The sequence below is a fragment of the Rhinoderma darwinii genome, chromosome 4 (genome assembly GCF_050947455.1).
Source record: "Rhinoderma darwinii isolate aRhiDar2 chromosome 4, aRhiDar2.hap1, whole genome shotgun sequence".
In the NCBI taxonomy this organism is placed as follows: Eukaryota; Metazoa; Chordata; class Amphibia; order Anura; family Rhinodermatidae; genus Rhinoderma; species Rhinoderma darwinii.
This window is the reverse complement of record NC_134690.1, coordinates 5,530,010-5,555,094: the sequence shown is the minus strand read 5'-3', so window position 1 is coordinate 5,555,094 and position 25,085 is coordinate 5,530,010. Positions and strand designations below refer to the sequence as shown.

Genomic DNA, 25,085 nt, shown 5'->3' with positions numbered 1-25,085 from the left:
GCTGGTCCTGTGTGTGATATATAGTGTTATACTGGTCCTGTGTGTGATATATAGTGTGATACTGGTCCTGTGTGTGATATATAGTGTGATACTGGTCCTGTGTGTGTGATATATAGCGTGATACTGGTCCTGTGTGTGATATATAGCGTGATACTGGTCATGTGTGTGATATATAGTGTGATACTGGTTCTGTGTGTGATATATAGTGTGATACTGGTCCTGTGTGTGATATATAGCGTGATACTGGTCCTGTGTGTGATATATAGCGTGATACTGGTCATGTGTGTGATATATAGTGTGATACTGGTCCTGTGTGTGATATATAGTGTGATACTGGTCCTGTGTGTGATATATAGTGTGATACTGGTCCTGTGTGTGATATATAGCATGATACTGGTCATGTGTGTGATATATAGCGTGATACTGGTCCTGTGTTTTATATATAGCATGATACTGGTCCTGTGTGTGATATATAGCATGATACTGGTCATGTGTGTGATATATAGTGTGATACTGGTCCTGTGTGTGATATATAGTGTGATACTGGTCCTGTGTGTGATATATAGTGTGATGCTGGTTCTGTGTGTGATATATAGTGTGATACTAGTCCTGTGTGTGATATATAGTGTGATGCTGGTCCTGTGTGTGATATATAGTGTGATACTGGTCCTGTGTGTGATATATAGTGTGATACTGGTCCTGTGTGTGATATATAGTGTGATGCTGGTCCTGTGTGTGATATATAGTGTGATGCTGGTCCTGTTTGTGATATATATAGTGTGATACTGGTGCTGTGTGTGATATATAGTGTGATACTGGTCCTGTGTGTGATATATAGCGTGATACTGGTCCTGTGTGTGATATATAGTGTGATACTGGTCCTGTGTGTGTGATATATAGCATGATACTGGTCCTGTGTGTGATATATAGTGTGATGCTGGTCCTGTGTGTGATATATAGTGTGATGCTGGTCCTGTGTGTGATATATAGTGTGATGCTGGTCCTGTTTGTGATATATATAGTGTGATACTGGTGCTGTGTGTGATATATAGTGTGATACTGGTCCTGTGTGTGATATATAGCGTGATACTGGTCCTGTGTGTGATATATAGTGTGATACTGGTCCTGTGTGTGATATATAGCGTGATACTGGTCCTGTGTGTGATATATAGTGTGATGCTGGTCCTGTGTGTGATATATAGTGTGATACTGGTCCTGTGTGTGATATATAGTGTAATGCTGGTCCTGTGTGTGATATATAGTGTGATACTGGTCCTGTTTGTGATATATAGTGTGATACTGGTCCTGTGTGTGATATATATATATATATATATATATATATAGTGTGATACTGGTCCTATGTGTGATATATAGTGTGATACTGGTGTTGTGTGTGATATATAGCATGATACTGGTCCTGTGTGTGATATATATAGCGTGATACTGGTCCTGGGTGTGATATATAGTGTGATGCTGGTCCTGTGTGTGATATATAGTGTGATGCTGGTCCTGTGTGTGATATATAGTGTGATACTGGTCCTGTGTGTGATATATAGTGTGATACTGGTCCTGTGTGTGATATATAGTGTGATGCTGGTCCTGTGTGTGATATATAGTGTGATACTGGTCCTGTGTGTGATATATAGTGTGATACTGGTCCTGTGTGTGATATATAGTGTGATGCTGGTCCTGTGTGTGATATATATATATATATATAGTGTGATACTGGTCCTATGTGTGATATATAGTGTGATACTGGTCCTGTGTGTGATATATAGTGTGATACTGGTCCTGTGTGTGATATATATAGTGTGATACTGGTACTGTGTGTGATATATAGCGTGATACTGGTCCTGTGTGTGATATATAGCGTGATACTGGTCCTGTGTGTGATATATAGCATGATACTGGTCATGTGTGTGATATATAGTGTGATACTGGTCCTGTGTGTGATATATAGTGTGATACTGATCCTGTGTGTGATATATAGTGTAATACTGGTCCTGTGAGTGATATATAGTGTGATGCTGGTCCTGTGTGTGTGATATATAGTGTGATACTGGTCCTGTGTGTGATATATAGTGAGATACTGGTCCTGTGTGTGATGTGTAGCGTGATACTGGTGCTGTGTGTGATATATAGTGTGATACTGGTTCTGTGTGTGATATATAGTGTGATACTGGTCCTGTTTGTGATATGTAGTGTGATACTGGTCCTGTGTGTGATATATAGTGTGATACCGGTGCTGTGTGTAATATATAGTGTGATACTGGTTCTGTGTGTGATATATAGTGTGATACTGGTCCTGTGTGTGTGTGTGTGTGTGTGTGTGTGTGTGTGTGTGATATATATAGTGTGATACTCGTCCTGTGTGTGATATATAGCGTGATACTGGTCCTGTGTGTGATATATAGTGTGATACTGGTCCTGTGTGTGATATACAGTGTGATACTGGTCCTGTGTGTGATATATAGTGTGATGCTGGTCCTGTGTGTGATATATAGTGTTATACTGGTCCTGTGTGTGATATATAGTGTGATACTGGTCCTGTGTGTGATATATAGTGTGATACTGGTCCTGTGTGTGTGATATATAGCGTGATACTGGTCCTGTGTGTGATATATAGCGTGATACTGGTCATGTGTGTGATATATAGTGTGATACTGGTTCTGTGTGTGATATATAGTGTGATACTGGTCCTGTGTGTGATATATAGCGTGATACTGGTCCTGTGTGTGATATATAGCGTGATACTGGTCATGTGTGTGATATATAGTGTGATACTGGTCCTGTGTGTGATATATAGTGTGATACTGGTCCTGTGTGTGATATATAGTGTGATACTGGTCCTGTGTGTGATATATAGCATGATACTGGTCATGTGTGTGATATATAGCGTGATACTGGTCCTGTGTTTTATATATAGCATGATACTGGTCCTGTGTGTGATATATAGCATGATACTGGTCATGTGTGTGATATATAGTGTGATACTGGTCCTGTGTGTGATATATAGTGTGATACTGGTCCTGTGTGTGATATATAGTGTGATGCTGGTTCTGTGTGTGATATATAGTGTGATACTAGTCCTGTGTGTGATATATAGTGTGATGCTGGTCCTGTGTGTGATATATAGTGTGATACTGGTCCTGTGTGTGATATATAGTGTGATACTGGTCCTGTGTGTGATATATAGTGTGATGCTGGTCCTGTGTGTGATATATAGTGTGATGCTGGTCCTGTTTGTGATATATATAGTGTGATACTGGTGCTGTGTGTGATATATAGTGTGATACTGGTCCTGTGTGTGATATATAGCGTGATACTGGTCCTGTGTGTGATATATAGTGTGATACTGGTCCTGTGTGTGTGATATATAGCATGATACTGGTCCTGTGTGTGATATATAGTGTGATGCTGGTCCTGTGTGTGATATATAGTGTGATGCTGGTCCTGTGTGTGATATATAGTGTGATGCTGGTCCTGTTTGTGATATATATAGTGTGATACTGGTGCTGTGTGTGATATATAGTGTGATACTGGTCCTGTGTGTGATATATAGCGTGATACTGGTCCTGTGTGTGATATATAGTGTGATACTGGTCCTGTGTGTGATATATAGCGTGATACTGGTCCTGTGTGTGATATATAGTGTGATGCTGGTCCTGTGTGTGATATATAGTGTGATACTGGTCCTGTGTGTGATATATAGTGTAATGCTGGTCCTGTGTGTGATATATAGTGTGATACTGGTCCTGTTTGTGATATATAGTGTGATACTGGTCCTGTGTGTGATATATATATATATATATATATATATATATAGTGTGATACTGGTCCTATGTGTGATATATAGTGTGATACTGGTGTTGTGTGTGATATATAGCATGATACTGGTCCTGTGTGTGATATATATAGCGTGATACTGGTCCTGGGTGTGATATATAGTGTGATGCTGGTCCTGTGTGTGATATATAGTGTGATGCTGGTCCTGTGTGTGATATATAGTGTGATACTGGTCCTGTGTGTGATATATAGTGTGATACTGGTCCTGTGTGTGATATATAGTGTGATGCTGGTCCTGTGTGTGATATATAGTGTGATACTGGTCCTGTGTGTGATATATAGTGTGATACTGGTCCTGTGTGTGATATATAGTGTGATGCTGGTCCTGTGTGTGATATATATATATATATATATATATATATATATATATAGTGTGATACTGGTCCTATGTGTGATATATAGTGTGATACTGGTCCTGTGTGTGATATATAGTGTGATACTGGTCCTGTGTGTGATATATATAGTGTGATACTGGTACTGTGTGTGATATATAGTGTGATGCTGGTCCTGTGTGTGATATATAGTGTGATGCTGGTCCTGTTTGTGATATATATAGTGTGATACTGGTCCTGTGTGTGATATATAGTGTGATAATGGTCCTGTGTGTGATATATAGTGTGATACTGGTGTTGTGTGTGATATATAGCATGATACTGGTCCTGTGTGTGATATATAGTGTGATGCTGGTCCTATATGTGATATATAGTGTGATTCTGGTCCTATTTGTGATATATAGTGTGATACTGGTCCTGTGTGTGATATAAAGTGTAATAATGATCCTGTGTGTGATATATAGTGTGATACTGATCCTGTGTGTGATATATAGTGTGATTCTGGTCCTGTGTGTGATATATAGTGTGATACTGATCCTGTGTGTGATATATAGTGGGATACTGGTTCTGTGTGTGATATATAGTGTGATACTGGTGCTGTGTGTAATATATAGCGTGATACTGGTCCTGTATGTGATATATAGTGTGATATTGGTCCTGTGTGTGATATATATATATATATAGTGTGATACTGGTACTGTGTGTGATATATAGTGTGATACTGGTCCTGTGTGTGATATATAGTGTGATACTGGTCCTGTGTGTGATATATAGTGTGATACTGGTCCTATGTGTGATATATAGTGTGATACTAGTTACTGTGTGTGATATATAGTGTGATGCTGGTCCTGTGTGTGATATATAGTGTGATACTGGTCCTGTGTGTGATATATAGTGTGATACTGGTCCTGTGTGTGATATATAGTGTGATACTGGTCCTGTGTGTGATATATAGTGTGATACTGGTGTTGTGTGTGATATATAGCATGATACTGGTCCTGTGTGTGATATATAGTGTGATACTGGTCCTGTGTGTGATATATAGTGTGATACTGGTCCTGTGTGGGATATATAGTGTGATACTGGTCCTTTGTGTTATATATAGCGTGATGCTGGTCCTGTGTGTGATATATAGTGTGATACTGGTCCTGTGTGTGATGTATAGCATGATACTGATCCTGTGTGTGATATATAGTGTGATACTGGTCCTGTGTGTGATATATAGTGTGATACTCGTCCTGTGTGTGATATATAGTGTGATGCTTGTCTTGTGTGTGATATATAGTGTGATACTGGTCTTGTGTGTGATATATAGCGTGATACTGGTCGTGTGTGTGATATATAGCGTAATACTGGTTCTGTGTGTGATATATAGTGTGATACTGGTCCTGTGTGTGTGTGATATATAGCGTGATACTGGTCCTATGTGTGATATATAGTGTGGTGCTGGTCCTGTGTGTGATATATAGTGTGATGCTGGTCCTGTGTGTGATATATAGTGTGATACTGGTGCTGTGTGTAATATATGGCGTGATACTGGTCCTGTATGTGATATATAGTGTGATACTGGTCCTGTGTGTGTGATATATAGTGTGATACTGGTCCTGTGTGTGTGATATATAGTGTGATACTGGTCCTGTGTGTGCAATATAGTGTGATACTGGTCCTGTGTGTGCTATATAGTGTGATACTGGTCCTGTGTGTGATATATAGCGTGATACTGGTCCTATGTGTGATATATAGTGTGATACTGGTCCTGTGTGTGATATATAGCGTGATACTAGTCCTGTGTGTGATATATAGTGTGATGCTGGTCCTGTGTGTGATATATAGTGTGATACTAGTCCTGTGTGTGATATATAGTGTGATATTGGTCCTGTGTGTGATATATAGTGTGATACTGGTCCTATGTGTGATATATAGTGTGATACTGGTCCTGTGTGTGATATATAGTGTGATACTGGTCCTGTGTGTGATATATATATAGTGTGATACTGGTCCTGTGTGTGATATATAGTATGACGCTGGCCCTGTGTGTGATATATAGTGTGATGCTGGTCCTGTTTGTGATATATATAGTGTGATACTGGTCCTGTGTGTGATATATAGTGTGATAATGGTCCTGTGTTTGATATATAGTGTAATACTGGTCCTGTGTGTGATATATAGTGTGATACTGGTCCTGTGTGTGATATATAGCGTGATACTGGTCCTTTGTGTTATATATATAGGGTGATACTGGTCCTGTGTGTGATATATAGCATGAAACTGGTCCTGTGTGTGATATATAGTGTGATACTGGTCCTGTGTGCTATATATAGTGTGATACTGGTCCTGTGTGTGATATATAGTGTGATACTGGTCCTGTGTGTGATATGTAGTGTGATACTGGTCCTGTGTGTGATATATAGTGTGATACTGGTCCTGTGCTTGAAATATAGTGTGATACTGATCCTGTGTGTGATATATAGTGTGATACTGGTCCTGTGTGTGATATATAGTGTGATGCTGGTCCTGTGTGTGATATATAGTGTGATACTGGTCCTGTGTGATATATAGTGTGATGCTGGTCCTGTGTGTGATATATAGTGTGATACTGGTCCTGTGTGGGATATATAGTGTGATACTGGTCCTTTGTGTTATATATAGCGTGATGCTGGTCCTGTGTGTGATATATAGTGTGATACTGGTCCTGTGTGTGATGTATAGCATGATACTGATCCTGTGTGTGATATATAGTGTGATACTGGTCCTGTGTGTGATATATAGTGTGATACTCGTCCTGTGTGTGATATATAGTGTGATGCTTGTCTTGTGTGTGATATATAGTGTGATACTGGTCTTGTGTGTGATATATAGCGTGATACTGGTCGTGTGTGTGATATATAGCGTAATACTGGTTCTGTGTGTGATATATAGTGTGATACTGGTCCTGTGTGTGTGTGATATATAGCGTGATACTGGTCCTATGTGTGATATATAGTGTGGTGCTGGTCCTGTGTGTGATATATAGTGTGATGCTGGTCCTGTGTGTGATATATAGTGTGATACTGGTGCTGTGTGTAATATATGGCGTGATACTGGTCCTGTATGTGATATATAGTGTGATACTGGTCCTGTGTGTGTGATATATAGTGTGATACTGGTCCTGTGTGTGTGATATATAGTGTGATGCTGGTCCTGTGTGTGATATATAGTGTGATGCTGGTCCTGTGTGTAATATATAGTGTGATACTGGTCCTGTGTGTGATATATAGTGTGATACTGGTCCTGTGCTTGATATATAGTGTGATACTGATCCTGTGTGTGATATATAGTGTGATACTGGTCCTGTGTGTGATATATAGCGTGATACTGTTCCTGTGTGTGATATATAGTGTGATTCTGGTCCTGTGTGTGATATATAGTGTGATACTGGTCCTGTGTGTGCAATATAGTGTGATACTGGTCCTGTGTGTGCTATATAGTGTGATACTGGTCCTGTGTGTGATATATAGCGTGATACTGGTCCTATGTGTGATATATAGTGTGATACTGGTCCTGTGTGTGATATATAGCGTGATACTAGTCCTGTGTGTGATATATAGTGTGATGCTGGTCCTGTGTGTGATATATAGTGTGATGCTGGTCCTGCGTGTGATATATAGTGTGTTGCTGGTCCTGTGTGTGATATATAGTGTGATACTAGTCCTGTGTGTGATATATAGCGTAATACTGGTTCTGTGTGTGATATATAGTGTGATACTGGTCCTGTGTGTGTGTGATATATAGCGTGATACTGGTCCTATGTGTGATATATAGTGTGGTGCTGGTCCTGTGTGTGATATATAGTGTGATGCTGGTCCTGTGTGTGATATATAGTGTGATACTGGTGCTGTGTGTAATATATGGCGTGATACTGGTCCTGTATGTGATATATAGTGTGATACTGGTCCTGTGTGTGTGATATATAGTGTGATACTGGTCCTGTGTGTGTGATATATAGTGTGATACTGGTCCTGTGTGTGCAATATAGTGTGATACTGGTCCTGTGTGTGCTATATAGTGTGATACTGGTCCTGTGTGTGATATATAGCGTGATACTGGTCCTATGTGTGATATATAGTGTGATACTGGTCCTGTGTGTGATATATAGCGTGATACTAGTCCTGTGTGTGATATATAGTGTGATGCTGGTCCTGTGTGTGTGATATATAGTGTGATACTGGTCCTGTGTGTGTGATATATAGTGTGATACTGGTCCTGTGTGTGCAATATAGTGTGATACTGGTCCTGTGTGTGCTATATAGTGTGATACTGGTCCTGTGTGTGATATATAGCGTGATACTGGTCCTATGTGTGATATATAGTGTGATACTGGTCCTGTGTGTGATATATAGTGTGATACTGGTCCTGTGTGTGATATATAGTGTGATACTGGTCCTGTGTGTGATATATAGCGTGATACTAGTCCTGTGTGTGATATATAGTGTGATGCTGGTCCTGTGTGTGATATATAGTGTGATGCTGGTCCTGCGTGTGATATGTAGTGTGATGCTGGTCCTGTTTGTGATATATAGTGTGATACTAGTCCTGTGTGTGATATATAGTGTGATATTGGTCCTGTGTGTGATATATAGTGTGATACTGGTCCTATGTGTGATATATAGTGTGATACTGGTCCTGTGTGTGATATATAGTGTGATACTGGTCCTGTGTGTGATATATATATAGTGTGATACTGGTCCTGTGTGTGATATATAGTGTGACGCTGGTCCTGTGTGTGATATATAGTGTGATGCTGGTCCTGTTTGTGATATATATAGTGTGATACTGGTCCTGTGTGTGATATATAGTGTGATAATGGTCCTGTGTTTGATATATAGTGTAATACTGGTCCTGTGTGTGATATATAGTGTGATACTGGTCCTGTGTGTGATATATAGCGTGATACTGGTCCTTTGTGTGATATATATAGGGTGATACTGGTCCTGTGTGTGATATATAGCATGAAACTGGTCCTGTGTGTGATATATAGTGTGATACTGGTCCTGTGTGCTATATATAGTGTGATACTGGTCCTGTGTGTGATATATAGTGTGATACTGGTCCTGTGTGTGATATGTAGTGTGATACTGGTCCTATGTGTGATATATAATGTGATACTGGTCCTATGTGTGATATATAATGTGATACTGGTCCTGTGTGTGATATATAGTGTGATACTGGTCCTGTGCTTTAAATATAGTGTGATACTGATCCTGTGTGTGATATATAGTGTGATACTGGTCCTGTGTGTGATATATAATGTGATACTGGTCCTGTGTGTGATATATAGTGTGATACTGGTCCTGTGCTTTAAATATAGTGTGATACTGATCCTATGTGTGATATATAGTGTGATACTGGTCCTATGTGTGATATATAATGTGATACTGGTCCTGTGTGTGATATATAGTGTGATACTGGTCCTGTGCTTTAAATATAGTGTGATACTGATCCTGTGTGTGATATATAGTGTGATACTGGTCCTGTGTGTGATATATAGTGTGATGCTGGTCCTGTGTGTGATATATAGTGTGATACTGGTCCTGTGTGATATATAGTGTGATGCTGGTCCTGTGTGTGATATATAGTGTGATGCTGGTCCTGTGTGTAATATATAGTGTGATACTGGTCCTGTGCTTGATATATAGTGTGATACTGATCCTGTGTGTGATATATAGTGTGATACTGGTCCTGTGTGTGATATATAGCGTGATACTGTTCCTGTGTGTGATATATAGTGTGATTCTGGTCCTGTGTGTGATATATAGTGTGATACTGGTCCTGTGTGTGATATATAGTGTGATACTGGTCCTGTGTGTGATATATAGCGTGATACTGTTCCTGTGTGTGATATATAGTGTGATTCTGGTCCTGTGTGTGATATATAGTGTGATACTGGTCCTGTGTGTGATATATAGTGTGATACTGGTCCTGTGTGTGATATATAGTGTGATACTGGTCCTGTGTGTGATATATAGTGTGATACTGGTCCTGTGTGTGATATATAGTGTGATACTGGTCCTGTGTGTGATATATAGTGTGATACTGGTGCTGTGTGTGATATATAGTGTCATACTGGTCCTGTGTGTGATATATTGTGTGATACTGGTCCTGTGTGTGATATATAGTGTGATACTGGTCCTGTGTGTGATATATAGTGTGATACTGGTCCTGTGTGTGATATATAGTGTAATGCTGGTCCTGTGTGTGTTATATATAGTGTGATACTGGTGCTGTGTGTGATATATAGTGTGATTCTTGTCCTGTGTGTGATATATAGTGTGATACTGGTCCTGTGTGTGATATATAGTGTGATGCTGGTCCTGTGTGTGATATATAGTGTGATACTGGTCCTGTGTGGGATATATAGTGTGATACTGGTCCTGTGTGTGATATATAGCGTGATGCTGGTCCTGTGTGTGATATATGGTGTGATACTGGTCCTGTGTGTGATGTATAGCGTGATACTGATCCTGTGTGTGATATATAGTGTGATACTGGTCCTGTGTGTGATATATAGTGTGATACTCATCCTGTGTGTGATATATAGTGTGATTCTTGTCTTGTGTGTGACATATAGTGTGATACTGGTCCTGTGTGTGATATATAGTGTGATACTGGTCCTGTGTGTGATATATAGTGTGATACTGGTCCTGTGTGTGATATATAGTGTGATACTGGTCCTGTGTGTGATATATAGTGTCTTGTCCTGTGTGTTATATGTAGTGTGATGCTGGTCCTGTGTGTGATATATAGTGTGATACTGGTCCTGTGTGTGTGATATATAGTGTGATACTGGTCCTGTGTGTGATATGTAGTGTGATGCTGGTCCTGTTTGTGATATGTAGTGTGATACTGGTCCTGTGTGTGATATATAGTGTGATACTGATCTTGTGTGTGATATATAGTGTGATACTGGTCCTGTGTGTGATATATAGTGTGATACTGGTCCTGTGTGTGATATGTAGTGTGATGCTGGTCCTGTGTGTGATATATAGTGTGATACTGGTCCTGTGTGTGATATATAGTGTGATGCTGGTCCTGTGTGTGATATGTAGTGTGATGCTGGTCCTGTGTGTGATATATAGTGTGATGCTGGTCCTGTGTGTGATATATAGTGTGATACTGGTCCTGTGTGTGATATATAGTGTGATACTGGTCCTGTGTGTGATATGTAGTGTGATACTGGTCCTGTGTGTAATATATAGTGTAATACTGGTCCTGTGTGTGATATATAGTGTGATACTGGTCCAGTGTGTGCTATATAGTGTGATACTGGTCCTGTGTCTGATATATAGCGTGATACTGGTCTTGTGTGTGATATGTAGTGTGATGCTGGTCCTGTGTGTGATATATAGTGTGATGCTGGTCCTGTGTGTGATATATAGTGTGATACTGGTCCTGTGTGTGATATGTAGTGTGATACTGGTCCTGTGTGTGATATATAGTGTGATGCTGGTCCTGTGTGTGATATATAGTGTGATACTGGTCCTGTGTGTGATATGTAGTGTGATACTGGTCCTGTGTGTAATATATAGTGTAATACTGGTCCTGTGTGTGCTATATAGTGTGATACTGGTCCTGTGTGTGATATATAGCGTGATACTGGTCCTATGTGTGATATATAGTGTGATACTGGTCCTGTGTGTGATATATAGTGTGATACTGGTCCTGTGTGTGATATATAGTGTGATACTGGTCCTGTGTGTGATATATAGCGTGATACTAGTCCTGTGTGTGATATATAGTGTGATGCTGGTCCTGTGTGTGATATATAGTGTGATGCTGGTCCTGCGTGTGATATGTAGTGTGATGCTGGTCCTGTTTGTGATATATAGTGTGATACTAGTCCTGTGTGTGATATATAGTGTGATATTGGTCCTGTGTGTGATATATAGTGTGATACTGGTCCTATGTGTGATATATAGTGTGATACTGGTCCTGTGTGTGATATATAGTGTGATACTGGTCCTGTGTGTGATATATATATAGTGTGATACTGGTCCTGTGTGTGATATATAGTGTGACGCTGGTCCTGTGTGTGATATATAGTGTGATGCTGGTCCTGTTTGTGATATATATAGTGTGATACTGGTCCTGTGTGTGATATATAGTGTGATAATGGTCCTGTGTTTGATATATAGTGTAATACTGGTCCTGTGTGTGATATATAGTGTGATACTGGTCCTGTGTGTGATATATAGCGTGATACTGGTCCTTTGTGTGATATATATAGGGTGATACTGGTCCTGTGTGTGATATATAGCATGAAACTGGTCCTGTGTGTGATATATAGTGTGATACTGGTCCTGTGTGCTATATATAGTGTGATACTGGTCCTGTGTGTGATATATAGTGTGATACTGGTCCTGTGTGTGATATGTAGTGTGATACTGGTCCTGTGTGTGATATATAGTGTGATACTGGTCCTGTGCTTTAAATATAGTGTGATACTGATCCTGTGTGTGATATATAGTGTGATACTGGTCCTGTGTGTGATATATAGTGTGATGCTGGTCCTGTGTGTGATATATAGTGTGATACTGGTCCTGTGTGATATATAGTGTGATGCTGGTCCTGTGTGTGATATATAGTGTGATGCTGGTCCTGTGTGTAATATATAGTGTGATACTGGTCCTGTGCTTGATATATAGTGTGATACTGATCCTGTGTGTGATATATAGTGTGATACTGGTCCTGTGTGTGATATATAGCGTGATACTGTTCCTGTGTGTGATATATAGTGTGATTCTGGTCCTGTGTGTGATATATAGTGTGATACTGGTCCTGTGTGTGATATATAGTGTGATACTGGTCCTGTGTGTGATATATAGCGTGATACTGTTCCTGTGTGTGATATATAGTGTGATTCTGGTCCTGTGTGTGATATATAGTGTGATACTGGTCCTGTGTGTGATATATAGTGTGATACTGGTCCTGTGTGTGATATATAGTGTGATACTGGTCCTGTGTGTGATATATAGTGTGATACTGGTCCTGTGTGTGATATATAGTGTGATACTGGTCCTGTGTGTGATATATAGTGTGATACTGGTGCTGTGTGTGATATATAGTGTCATACTGGTCCTGTGTGTGATATATTGTGTGATACTGGTCCTGTGTGTGATATATAGTGTGATACTGGTCCTGTGTGTGATATATAGTGTGATACTGGTCCTGTGTGTGATGTATAGTGTAATGCTGGTCCTGTGTGTGTTATATATAGTGTGATACTGGTGCTGTGTGTGATATATAGTGTGATTCTTGTCCTGTGTGTGATATATAGTGTGATACTGGTCCTGTGTGTGATATATAGTGTGATGCTGGTCCTGTGTGTGATATATAGTGTGATACTGGTCCTGTGTGGGATATATAGTGTGATACTGGTCCTGTGTGTGATATATAGCGTGATGCTGGTCCTGTGTGTGATATATGGTGTGATACTGGTCCTGTGTGTGATGTATAGCGTGATACTGATCCTGTGTGTGATATATAGTGTGATACTGGTCCTGTGTGTGATATATAGTGTGATACTCATCCTGTGTGTGATATATAGTGTGATTCTTGTCTTGTGTGTGACATATAGTGTGATACTGGTCCTGTGTGTGATATATAGTGTGATACTGGTCCTGTGTGTGATATATAGTGTGATACTGGTCCTGTGTGTGATATATAGTGTGATACTGGTCCTGTGTGTGATATATAGTGTCTTGTCCTGTGTGTTATATGTAGTGTGATGCTGGTCCTGTGTGTGATATATAGTGTGATACTGGTCCTGTGTGTGTGATATATAGTGTGATACTGGTCCTGTGTGTGATATGTAGTGTGATGCTGGTCCTGTTTGTGATATGTAGTGTGATACTGGTCCTGTGTGTGATATATAGTGTGATACTGATCTTGTGTGTGATATATAGTGTGATACTGGTCCTGTGTGTGATATATAGTGTGATACTGGTCCTGTGTGTGATATGTAGTGTGATGCTGGTCCTGTGTGTGATATATAGTGTGATACTGGTCCTGTGTGTGATATATAGTGTGATGCTGGTCCTGTGTGTGATATGTAGTGTGATGCTGGTCCTGTGTGTGATATATAGTGTGATGCTGGTCCTGTGTGTGATATATAGTGTGATACTGGTCCTGTGTGTGATATATAGTGTGATACTGGTCCTGTGTGTGATATGTAGTGTGATACTGGTCCTGTGTGTAATATATAGTGTAATACTGGTCCTGTGTGTGATATATAGTGTGATACTGGTCCAGTGTGTGCTATATAGTGTGATACTGGTCCTGTGTCTGATATATAGCGTGATACTGGTCTTGTGTGTGATATGTAGTGTGATGCTGGTCCTGTGTGTGATATATAGTGTGATGCTGGTCCTGTGTGTGATATATAGTGTGATACTGGTCCTGTGTGTGATATGTAGTGTGATACTGGTCCTGTGTGTGATATATAGTGTGATGCTGGTCCTGTGTGTGATATATAGTGTGATACTGGTCCTGTGTGTGATATGTAGTGTGATACTGGTCCTGTGTGTAATATATAGTGTAATACTGGTCCTGTGTGTGATATATAGTGTGATACTGGTCCTGTGTGTGATATATAGTGTAATGCTGGTCTTGTGTGTGATATGTAGTGTGATGCTGGTCCTGTGTCTGATATGTAGTGTGATACTGGTCCTGTGTGTACTATATAGTGTGATACTGGTCCTGTGTGTGATATGTAGTGTAATACTGGTCCTGTGTGTGTGATATATAGCATGATACTGGTCCTGTGTGTGATATATTGTGTGATACTGGTCCTGTGTGTGATATATAGCATGATGCTGGTCCTGTGTGTGATATATAGCATGATACTGGTCCTGTGTGTGATATATAGCATGATACTGGTGCTGTGTGTAATATATAGTGTGATACTGATCCTGTGTGTGATATATAGTGTGATACTGGTCCTGTGTGTGATATATAGCATGATACTGGTCATGTGTGTGTGATATATAGTGTGATGCTGGTCCTGTGTGTGATATATAGTGTGATGCTAGTCCTGTGTGTGATATGTAGTGTGATACTGGTCCAGTGTGTAATTTATAGTGTGATACTGGTCCTGTGTGTGATATATAGTATGATGCTGGTCCTGTGTGTGATATATAGTGTGATACTGGTCCTGTGTGTGATGCTGGTCCAGTGTGTGATATATAGTGTGATGCTGGTCCTGTGTGTGTGATATATAGTGTGATACTGGTCCTGTGTGTGATATATAGTGTGATACTGGTCCTGTGTGTGATATATAGTGTGATACTGGTCCTATGTGTGATATATAATGTGATACTGGTCCTGTGTGTGATATATAGTGTGATGCTGGTCCTGTGTGTGATATGTAGTGTGATGCTGGTCCTGTGTGTGATATATAGTGTGATACTGGTACTGTGTGTGATATGTAGTGTGATACTGGTCCTGTGTGTGATATATAGTGTGATACTGATTCTGTGTGTGAGATATATAGCGTAATACTGGTCCTGTGTGTGATATATAGCGTGATACTGGTACTGTGTGTGATATATAGTGTGATATATAGTGTGATGCTGGTCCTGTGTGTGATATATAGTGTGATACTGGTCCTGTGTGTGATATATAGTGTGATGCTGGTCCTGTGTGTGATATATAGTGTGATACTGGTCCTGTGTGTGATATATAGTGTGATACTGGTCCTGTGTGTGATATATAGTGTGATACTGGTCCTGTGTGTGATATATAGTGTGATACTGGTCCTATGTGTGATATATAATGTGATACTGGTCCTGTGTGTGATATATAGTGTGATGCTGGTCCTGTGTGTGATATGTAGTGTGATGCTGGTCCTGTGTGTGATATATAGTGTGATGCTGGTCCTGTGTGTGATATATAGTGTGATACTGGTCCTGTGTGTGATATATAGTGTGATACTGGTCCTGTGTGTGATATGTAGTGTGATACTGGTCCTGTGTGTAATATATAGTGTAATACTGGTCCTGTGTGTGATATATAGTGTGATACTGGTCCTGTGTGTGCTATATAGTGTGATACTGGTCCTGTGTCTGATATATAGCGTGATACTGGTCTTGTGTGTGATATGTAGTGTGATGCTGGTCCTGTGTGTGATATGTAGTGTGATGCTGGTCCTGTGTGTGATATATAGTGTGATACTGGTCCTGTGTGTGATATATAGCGTGATACTGGTCCTGTGTGTGATATATAGTGTGATACTGGTCCTGTGTGTGCTATATAGTGTGATACTGGTCCTGTGTGTGATATGTAGTGTGATACTGGTCCTGTGTGTGATATATTGTGTGATACTGGTCCTGTGTGTGATATATAGTGTGATGCTGGTCCTGTGTGTGATATATAGCATGATACTGGTCCTGTGTGTGATATATAGCATGATACTGGTCCTGTGTGTAATATATAGTGTGATACTGATCCTGTGTGTGATATATAGTGTGATACTGGTCCTGTGTGTGATATATAGTGTGATACTGGTCCTGTGTGTGATATGTAGTGTGATACTGGTCCTGTGTGTGATATATTGTGTGATACTGGTCCTGTGTGTGATATATAGCGTGATGCTGGTCCTGTGTGTGATATATAGCATGATACTGGTCCTGTGTGTGATATATAGCATGATACTGGTCGTGTGTGTAATATATAGTGTGATACTGATCCTGTGTGTGATATATAGTGTGATGCTGGTCCTGTGTGTGATATATAGTGTGATGCTGGTCCTGTGTGTGATATGTAGTGTGATACTGGTCCAGTGTGTAATATATAGTGTGATACTGGTCCTGTGTGTGATATATAGTGTGATACTGGTCCTGTGTGTGATATATAGTGTGATGCTGGTCCTGTGTGTGTGATATATAGTGTGATACTGGTCCTGTGTGTGATATATAGCATGATACTGGTCCTGTGTGTGATATATAGTGTGATACTGGTCCTGTGTGTGATATATGGCATGATACTGGTCCTGTGTGTGATATATAGTGTGATACTGGTCCTGTGTGTGATATATAGTGTGATACTGGTCCTGTGTGTGATATATAGTGTGATACTGGTCCTATGTGTGATATATAATTTGATACTGGTCCTATGTGTGATATATAATTTGATAATGGTCCTGTGTGTGATATATAGTGTGATGCTGGTCCTGTGTGTGATATGTAGTGTGATACTGGTCCTGTGTGTGATATATAGTGTGATACTGGTACTGTGTGTGATATGTAGTGTGATACTGGTCCTATGTGTGATATATAGTGTGATGCTGGTCCTGTGTGTGATATGTAGTGTGATACTGGTCCTGTGTGTGATATATAGTGTGATACTGATTCTGTGTGTGAGATATATAGTGTAATACTGGTCCTGTGTGTGATATATAGCGTGATACTGGTCCTGTGTGTGTGATGCTGGTCCTGTGTGTGTGATACTGGTCCTGTGTGTGATATATAGTGTCATGCTGGTCCTGTGTGTGTGATATATAGTGTGATACTGGTCCTGTGTGTGATATATAGTGTGATACTGGTCCTGTGTGTGATATATAGTGTGATACTGGTACTGTGTGTGATATATAATGTGATACTGGTCCTGTGTGTGATATATAGTGTGATACTGGTCCTGTGTGTGATATATAGTGTGATGCTGGTCCTGTGTGTGATATGTAGTGTGATACTGGTCCTGTGTGTGTGATGCTGGTCCTGTGTGTGATATATAGTGTCATGCTGGTCCTCTGTGTGTGATATATAGTGTGATACTGGTCCTGTGTGTGATATATAGTGTCATGCTGGTCCTGTGTGTGTGATATATAGTGTCATGCTGGTCCTGTGTGTGTGATATATAGTGTGATACTGATCCTGTGTGTGATATATAGTGTGATGCTGGTCCTGTGTGTGATATATAGTGTGATACTGGTACTGTGTGTGATATATAATGTGATACTGGTCCTGTGTGTGATATATAGTGTAATGCTGGTCCTGTGTGTTATATGTAGTGTGATACTGGTCCTGTGTGTGATATATAGTGTGATACTGGTCCTGTGTGTGATATATAGTGTGATACTGGTCCTGTATGTGATATATAGTGTGATTCTGGTCCTGTGTGTGATGCTGGTCCTGTGTGTGATATATAGTGTGATACTGGTCCTGTGTGTGATATATAGTGTGATACTGGTCCTGTGTGTGTGTGATATATAGTGTGATACTGGTCCTGTGTGTGATATATAGTGTGATACTGGTCCTGTGTGTGATATATAGTGTGATACTGGTCCTGTGTGTGATATATAGTGTGATACTGGTCCTGTGTGTGATATATAGTGTGATACTGGTTCTATGTGTGTGATATATAGTGTGATGCTGGTCCTGTGTGTGATATATAGTGTGATACTGGTACTGTGTGTGATATATAGTGTGATACTGGTCCTGTGTGTGATATATAGTGTGATACTGGTCCTGTGTGTGATATATAGTGTGATACTGGTCCTGTGTGTGATATATAGTGTGATACTGGTCCTGTGTGTGATATATAGTGTGATACTGGTCCTGTGTGTGATATGTAGTGTGATACTGGTCCTGTGTGTGATATATAGTGTGATACTGGTCCTGTGTGTGATATATAGTGTGATACTGGTCCTGTGTGTGATATATAGTGTGATACTGGTCCTGTGTGTGTAATATATAGTGTGATACTGGTCCTGTGTGTGATATATAGTGTGATACTGGTCCTGTGTGTGATATATAGTGTGATGCTGGTCCTGTGTGTGATATATAGTGTGATACTGGTCCTGTGTGTGATATATAGCGTGATACTGGTCCTGTGTGTGATATATAGTGTGATACTGGTCCTGTGTGTGATATATAGTGTGATACTGGTCCTGTGTGTGATATATAGTGTGATGCTGGTCCTGTGTGTGATATATAGTGTGATACTGGTCCTGTGTGTGCTATATAGTGTGATACTGGTCCTGTGTGTGATATATAGCATGATACTGGTCCTGTGTGTGATATATAGCATGATACTGGTCCTGTGTGTAATATATAGTGTGATGCTGGTCCTGTGTGTGATATATAGTGTGATACTGGTCCTGTGTGTGATATATAGTGTGATACTGGTCCTGTGTGTGATATATAGTGTGATACTGGTCCTGTGTGTGATATATAGTGTGATACTGGTCCTGTGTGTGATATATAGTGTGATGCTGGTCCTGTGTGTGATATATAGTGTGATACTGGTCCTGTGTGTGCTATATAGTGTGATACTGGTCCTGTGTGTGATATATAGTGTGATACTGGTCCTGTGTGTGATATATAGTGTGATACTGGTCCTGTGTGTGATATATAGTGTGATGCTGGTCCTGTGTGTGATATATAGTGTGATACTGGTCCTGTGTGTGATATATAGTGTGATACTGGTCCTGTGTGTGTGATATATAGTGTGATACTGGTCCTGTGTGTGATATATAGTGTGATACTGGTCCTGTGTGTGATATATAGTGTGATACTGGTCCTGTGTGTGATATATAGTGTGATACTGGTACTGTGTGTGATATATAATGTGATACTGGTCCTGTGTGTGATATAGTGTGATACTGGTCCTGTGTGTGATATGCAGTGTGATACTGGTCCTGTGTGTGATATGTAGTGTGATACTGGTCCTGTGTGTGATATGTAGTGTGATACTGGTCCTGTGTGTGATATGTAGTGTGATACTGGTCCTGTGTGTGATATGTAGTGTGATACTGGTCCTGTGTGTGATATGTAGTGTGATACTGGTCCTGTGTGTGATATGTAGTGTGATACTGGTCCTGTGTGTGATATATAGTGTGATACTGGTCCTGTGTGTGATATGTAGTGTGATACTGGTCCTGTGTGTGATATGTAGTGTGATACTGGTCCTGTGTGTGATATGTAGTGTGATACTGGTCCTGTGTGTGATATATAGTGTGATACTGGTCCTGTGTGTGATATATAGTGTGATACTGGTCCTGTGTGATATATAGTGTGATACTGGTCCTGTGTGTGTAATATATAGTGTGATACTGGTCCTGTGTGTGATATATAGTGTGATACTGGTCCTGTGTGTGTGTGTGATATATAGTGTGATACTGGTCCTGTGTGTGTGGAATATATAGTGTGATACTGGTCCTGTGTGTGCTATATAGTGTGATACTGGTCCTGTGTGTGTGTGATATATAGTGTGATACTGGTCCTGTGTGTGTGGAATATATAGTGTGATACTGGTCCTGAGTGTGCTATATAGTGTGATACTGGTCCTGTGTGTGATATATAGTGTGATACTGGTCCTGTGTGTGTGATATATAGTGTGATACTGGTCCTGTGTGTGATATATAGTGTGATACTGGTCCTGTGTGTGTGTGATATATAGTGTGATACTGGTCCTGTGTGTGTGGAATATATAGTGTGATACTGGTCCTGTGTGTGCTATATAGTGTGATACTGGTCCTGTGTGTGATATATAGTGTGATACTGGTCCTGTGTGTGTGATATATAGTGTGATACTGGTCCTGTGTGTGATATATAGTGTGATACTGGTCCTGTGTGTAATATATAGTGTAATACTGGTCCTGTGTGTGCTATATAGTGTGATACTGGTCCTGTGTGTGATATATAGTGTGATACTGGTCCTGTGTGTGTGATATATAGTGTGATACTGGTCCTGTGTGTGCTATATAGTGTGATACTGGTCCTGTGTGTGATATATAGTGTGATACTGGTCCTGTGTGTGTGATATATAGTGTGATACTGGTCCTGTGTGTGATATATAGTGTGATACTGGTCCTGTGTGTGTGTGATATATAGTGTGATACTGGTCCTGTGTGTGTGGAATATATAGTGTGATACTGGTCCTGTGTGTGCTATATAGTGTGATACTGGTCCTGTGTGTGTGTGATATATAGTGTGATACTGGTCCTGTGTGTGATATAATATAATAATAATAATCTTTATATAGCGCTAACATATTACGCAGCACTTTACAATTTAGAGGGAACATGAAACAAACAATATCAGACATTACATAGTGACAAAGTTCATTTACAATTCAAACCTGAGGAGTGAGGACCCTGATCACAAGAGCTTACAATCTATGAGGACATAAGGGAGACACAAAGTGTAATAGTGTTTGTTCTGTACTGGTCCTTTGTGTGTAATATATAGTGTGATACTGGTCCTGTGTGTGTGATGCTGGTCCAGTGTGTGTGATATTTACAGCTGCTTTTTGGCAATGCTACTTCTTAGTCAGCGACTAATCCTTACTCCTGTGTATTCTGCTCCGCTAACCTTGCAGCCACCTCTCTGTCTCGGCTTCTTAGACTTTCTGCCCTGTGTATTTGGTGAACGTGTCCAGTATGTCAGCGGGTGATGTCATTGCTTCTGCCAAAATGCAAGGTGAGATCCGTACCCATCATTACATGGGGAGGGAGTGACGTAAGATGCATGTGGCCCCCATGGACGCCTCTGGGACCAGTTAGTGTGTATTTTTGGACTTTTATAGCGTGTGAATTCTTATACAGATGGAGTGTCATTATTGTAACGCTGTATTGGCCGTTCAGTCGGAGCCGTTGTAACGACTGTTAGATTGTAGGATCAGTCAACAGGACCTGCGGATATAAAACATTATTAGTGGCTCTGTGTGATGTCTTATGAATGATGGGCCCGGGTCTTCCATTGCACCCACTTCATTGTGACCGTCTGATTGGCTCTGGGCAGTGGTCAGTCTGATGATGTCATTGCGCTCCCAGCTCCGCTTTCACAGGACATTGAACTGATGCCGAACGTGATTTCCCTTTAAGACTCAGATCTTAAATCTCCGTATGATGTCAGTGAATGGAAACTTATTTGTTTACATCCAGAGGCTTAAAACACCTCCTGGCCTAAAACTGCTCACCGCTGAGGGTTTGCTACAAAGGGATGCAGAGTAGACAATCTTCTGCGGGATAAGCAGCCCGGACTCCAGACTGATTTATCTTACCTGCACTGATACATTGTAACAAGCCATCAGGACAGGACACATCTGTTTTGGTGATGGGTTTAGCTCACAGAGGATTATACAGACTGGATACAATTTTAACAAACCCTCAGCTCTGAGAAGTGTTAGGCCAAGACAGGTTTTTAGCCTCTTGGTGTAAATGAGAATGTTCCCATTCACTAACAGCAAGCAGAGATGGTCACATCCAGTACTGAGATGATTTTGAACAGGGGGTTAAGCTTTATATAATTGTAGATATTTTATTTTTACATTTTTTTCTGACAGGAAAACCAGTTTATGCAGAAACCACCACAGCCCACGCCACCCTGAACGGTCTACACTACTACCACCAGGAATGGTCACATGCTGCGGCGTACGTCACTATCCCCCCACTTCGTCTAGACTCCAACACCCCCAATTACCTCATGAGTCTGCTGGCCAAGTAAGTGAGAAAGACGCCCCCCTCCTTACTCCAGACTAGGTACATTGTCAGAACAGCTGTAGTCCCCGGACTTGTTTTACGGGACTCCTGTCCTGGTGTGTCCTTCCCTTGTAAGCTCAGATGTTTGTGCTTTAGTTTTCTTCTGTCTTCAATTTCTGTCAGCAACCATTATCATCCATATTGGCTCTCATGAGGCAGGTTTTTCTGTCACCCGGTCACCCAGAGGCTCCTCCCCTTTAAACTCTCCTTGGCAATACATCAGTGGAAGAACCCTCCTCTCCCTGTGCAGAGACCTGCTTCATGCCTGTAGACTAGAATGTGGACTAGGACCTGTCGGGCAGATCGGGGCCTTCACCCTCATTTATAGCCTACATGGTTATGGGAAGTGTAGTCCAGCGGTGACATGAGTGAGGGAGGAAGTAGCTAGCTTCTCCTCCGACCTGGAAACGAATATAGCCGCAGATGGAGCATGAGTAGTTGGGATGGAGCAGATTAATTGTCCCCCTATCACACCCCGTGTAGGAACATTGTACGACTTTTATTGGTTACCATTTCGGTCAGTGACTAAGTTCCTGAAGCGGACGACTAGACGCGGGTTGTTTGATCTCGTATGATCGCACTGCCAAAAATGACGGAGGCCTAAGCCCGGACGCCTCTAGGGATAGTCACGTCATCACCATCGTCACCTTCATCTTTCCGGTAATGGGGAACGTGGACGTAACGTGTGGTTATGTTTTCCGCCAGTGACACGCTGAATGTTGTGGCCTCCGACCACCGAACCTTCACCACGAAACAGAAGGCAATGGGCAAAGACGACTTCACCAAAATACCACACGGCGTAGGAGGGGTGCAGGACCGCATGAGCGTCATCTGGGAAAGAGGAGTGGTGAGTCTACGTCGTTACGTGGCTGGCGGGAGGTCCGTTCCTGCGCCGTCATCTGTCGCAATCGTACGCAGTTAATAAAGATGTTGTTAATATCGGGATCATGTTCTTGTAAAGGTTTCGATCCGTGATCTGCATCCAGCTGGTGCGAAACTACAACTCCTAGCAATACGCTGTATTTCAATAGAACAGTGCCCCCCAGTGGCCGTATTATCATGAAGTAGCTGCGGTTACTGCTTTATTGCCATCTTGTGCTCGTTTTCGGTTAATGGCAGTCGGTGCAAGCAAACTCCCAGCATGCCCTGTTAGCTGAAGTGTTCACTGCATTCTGGTAGTTGTAGTTTTGGCACGTCCGGAGCACCGACTGCTGTAGTGCAGCAAAACAGTGCCCCCCGGTGGCCGTTATAACGATACATTGCTCACAGTGATGTTTGTACGTCCTGCAGGTGGGGGGTAAGATGGATGAGAACCGTTTTGTGGCGGTGACGAGCTCCAACGCAGCCAAGATTCACAACATGTACCCACGTAAAGGACGCATCATCCCCGGAGCCGACGCGGACGTGGTGGTCTGGGACCCTGAGGCTACAAGGTAAATGATAAGCCGATACGCTATCTGTCCGGACACTGGGTGCCCAGTATTGGTGTGCGGCAGCCACGAGGGGTGTATGGAGGTGACCGCTAACGGGAGTATTGAGTATATTGCACCACGGGCGCCATCGTAATAACTTTGCGCCATTTTGAAGCTGTACGTAGAGATACGTCTCCTCCACGTGTTTTATTTCTGTCCTCCAGGACGATCTCAGCCAACACCCAGGTCCAGTGCGGTGATGTCAACCTGTATGAGAACATGCGATGCCATGGGGTGCCCCTGGTCACCATCAGCCACGGCCACGTGGTCTACGAGAATGGGGTCTTCATGTGCGCTGAGGGCTCCGGATCCTTCTTCCCCATGAGGACTTACCCCGACTATTTATACAAGAAGATGATACAGAAGGAAAAGGTGATGTCAGGGGCCCCTGAATGTGGGGGTGCACAGGGGCCAGTACTTGAGGGGCTAAGAATGGGAGATAGATAGCGGGTCACTCGCAGGTCGTCCCATCACTTTTGGGGTCCTCATCCAGTCCCATGTTAAAAAAAAAGTCAACATTCTGTAACTAAAAGTTCTGCAACTTTCTAATAGACTTTCTGCATCAATTCCTCAGCCTTTTCAAGATCTCTACTTGCTGTCAGTGAATGTTAACATTCTCGTTTACATCCAGAGGCTGAAGACTGGCTTTTACAGAATACTTCTCACTGCTGATGGTCTGTTACAATTCTATCCAGTCTGGACAATCCTCCGTGACGTACACAGCCTGGGCTCCAGACTGATACATTTTACCTGCACTGATCCATTGTAACAAACTGTCAGGACAGAAGAGGTTTGTGCTGCTGTGCTGGGCTCACAGAGCTGGATGCACAGAGTATTTTTTTCTTTTTACATCCAGATGTTAAAAACCTCATTCTATGATAACACGTCTCACAGCTGAGGATTTGTAACCGTTTCATCTTA

General features: G+C 41.4%; 1 protein-coding gene across 2 annotated transcripts in view; it reads left to right on the top strand.

The window, feature by feature from the left end:
• The window catches only part of DPYSL5 (dihydropyrimidinase like 5), a 91,153-nt gene that overhangs the window by 56,722 nt on the left and 9,346 nt on the right, over nt 1-25,085 (top strand). For both annotated transcript variants that reach the window (XM_075860778.1, XM_075860779.1), the window contains exons 7-11: nt 21,556-21,631; nt 22,497-22,653; nt 23,398-23,539; nt 23,983-24,125; nt 24,329-24,536. In XM_075860778.1, coding sequence (XP_075716893.1) covers nt 21,556-21,631; nt 22,497-22,653; nt 23,398-23,539; nt 23,983-24,125; nt 24,329-24,536 — 726 coding nt within the window. The remainder of the gene's footprint in view (nt 1-21,555; nt 21,632-22,496; nt 22,654-23,397; nt 23,540-23,982; nt 24,126-24,328; nt 24,537-25,085) is intronic.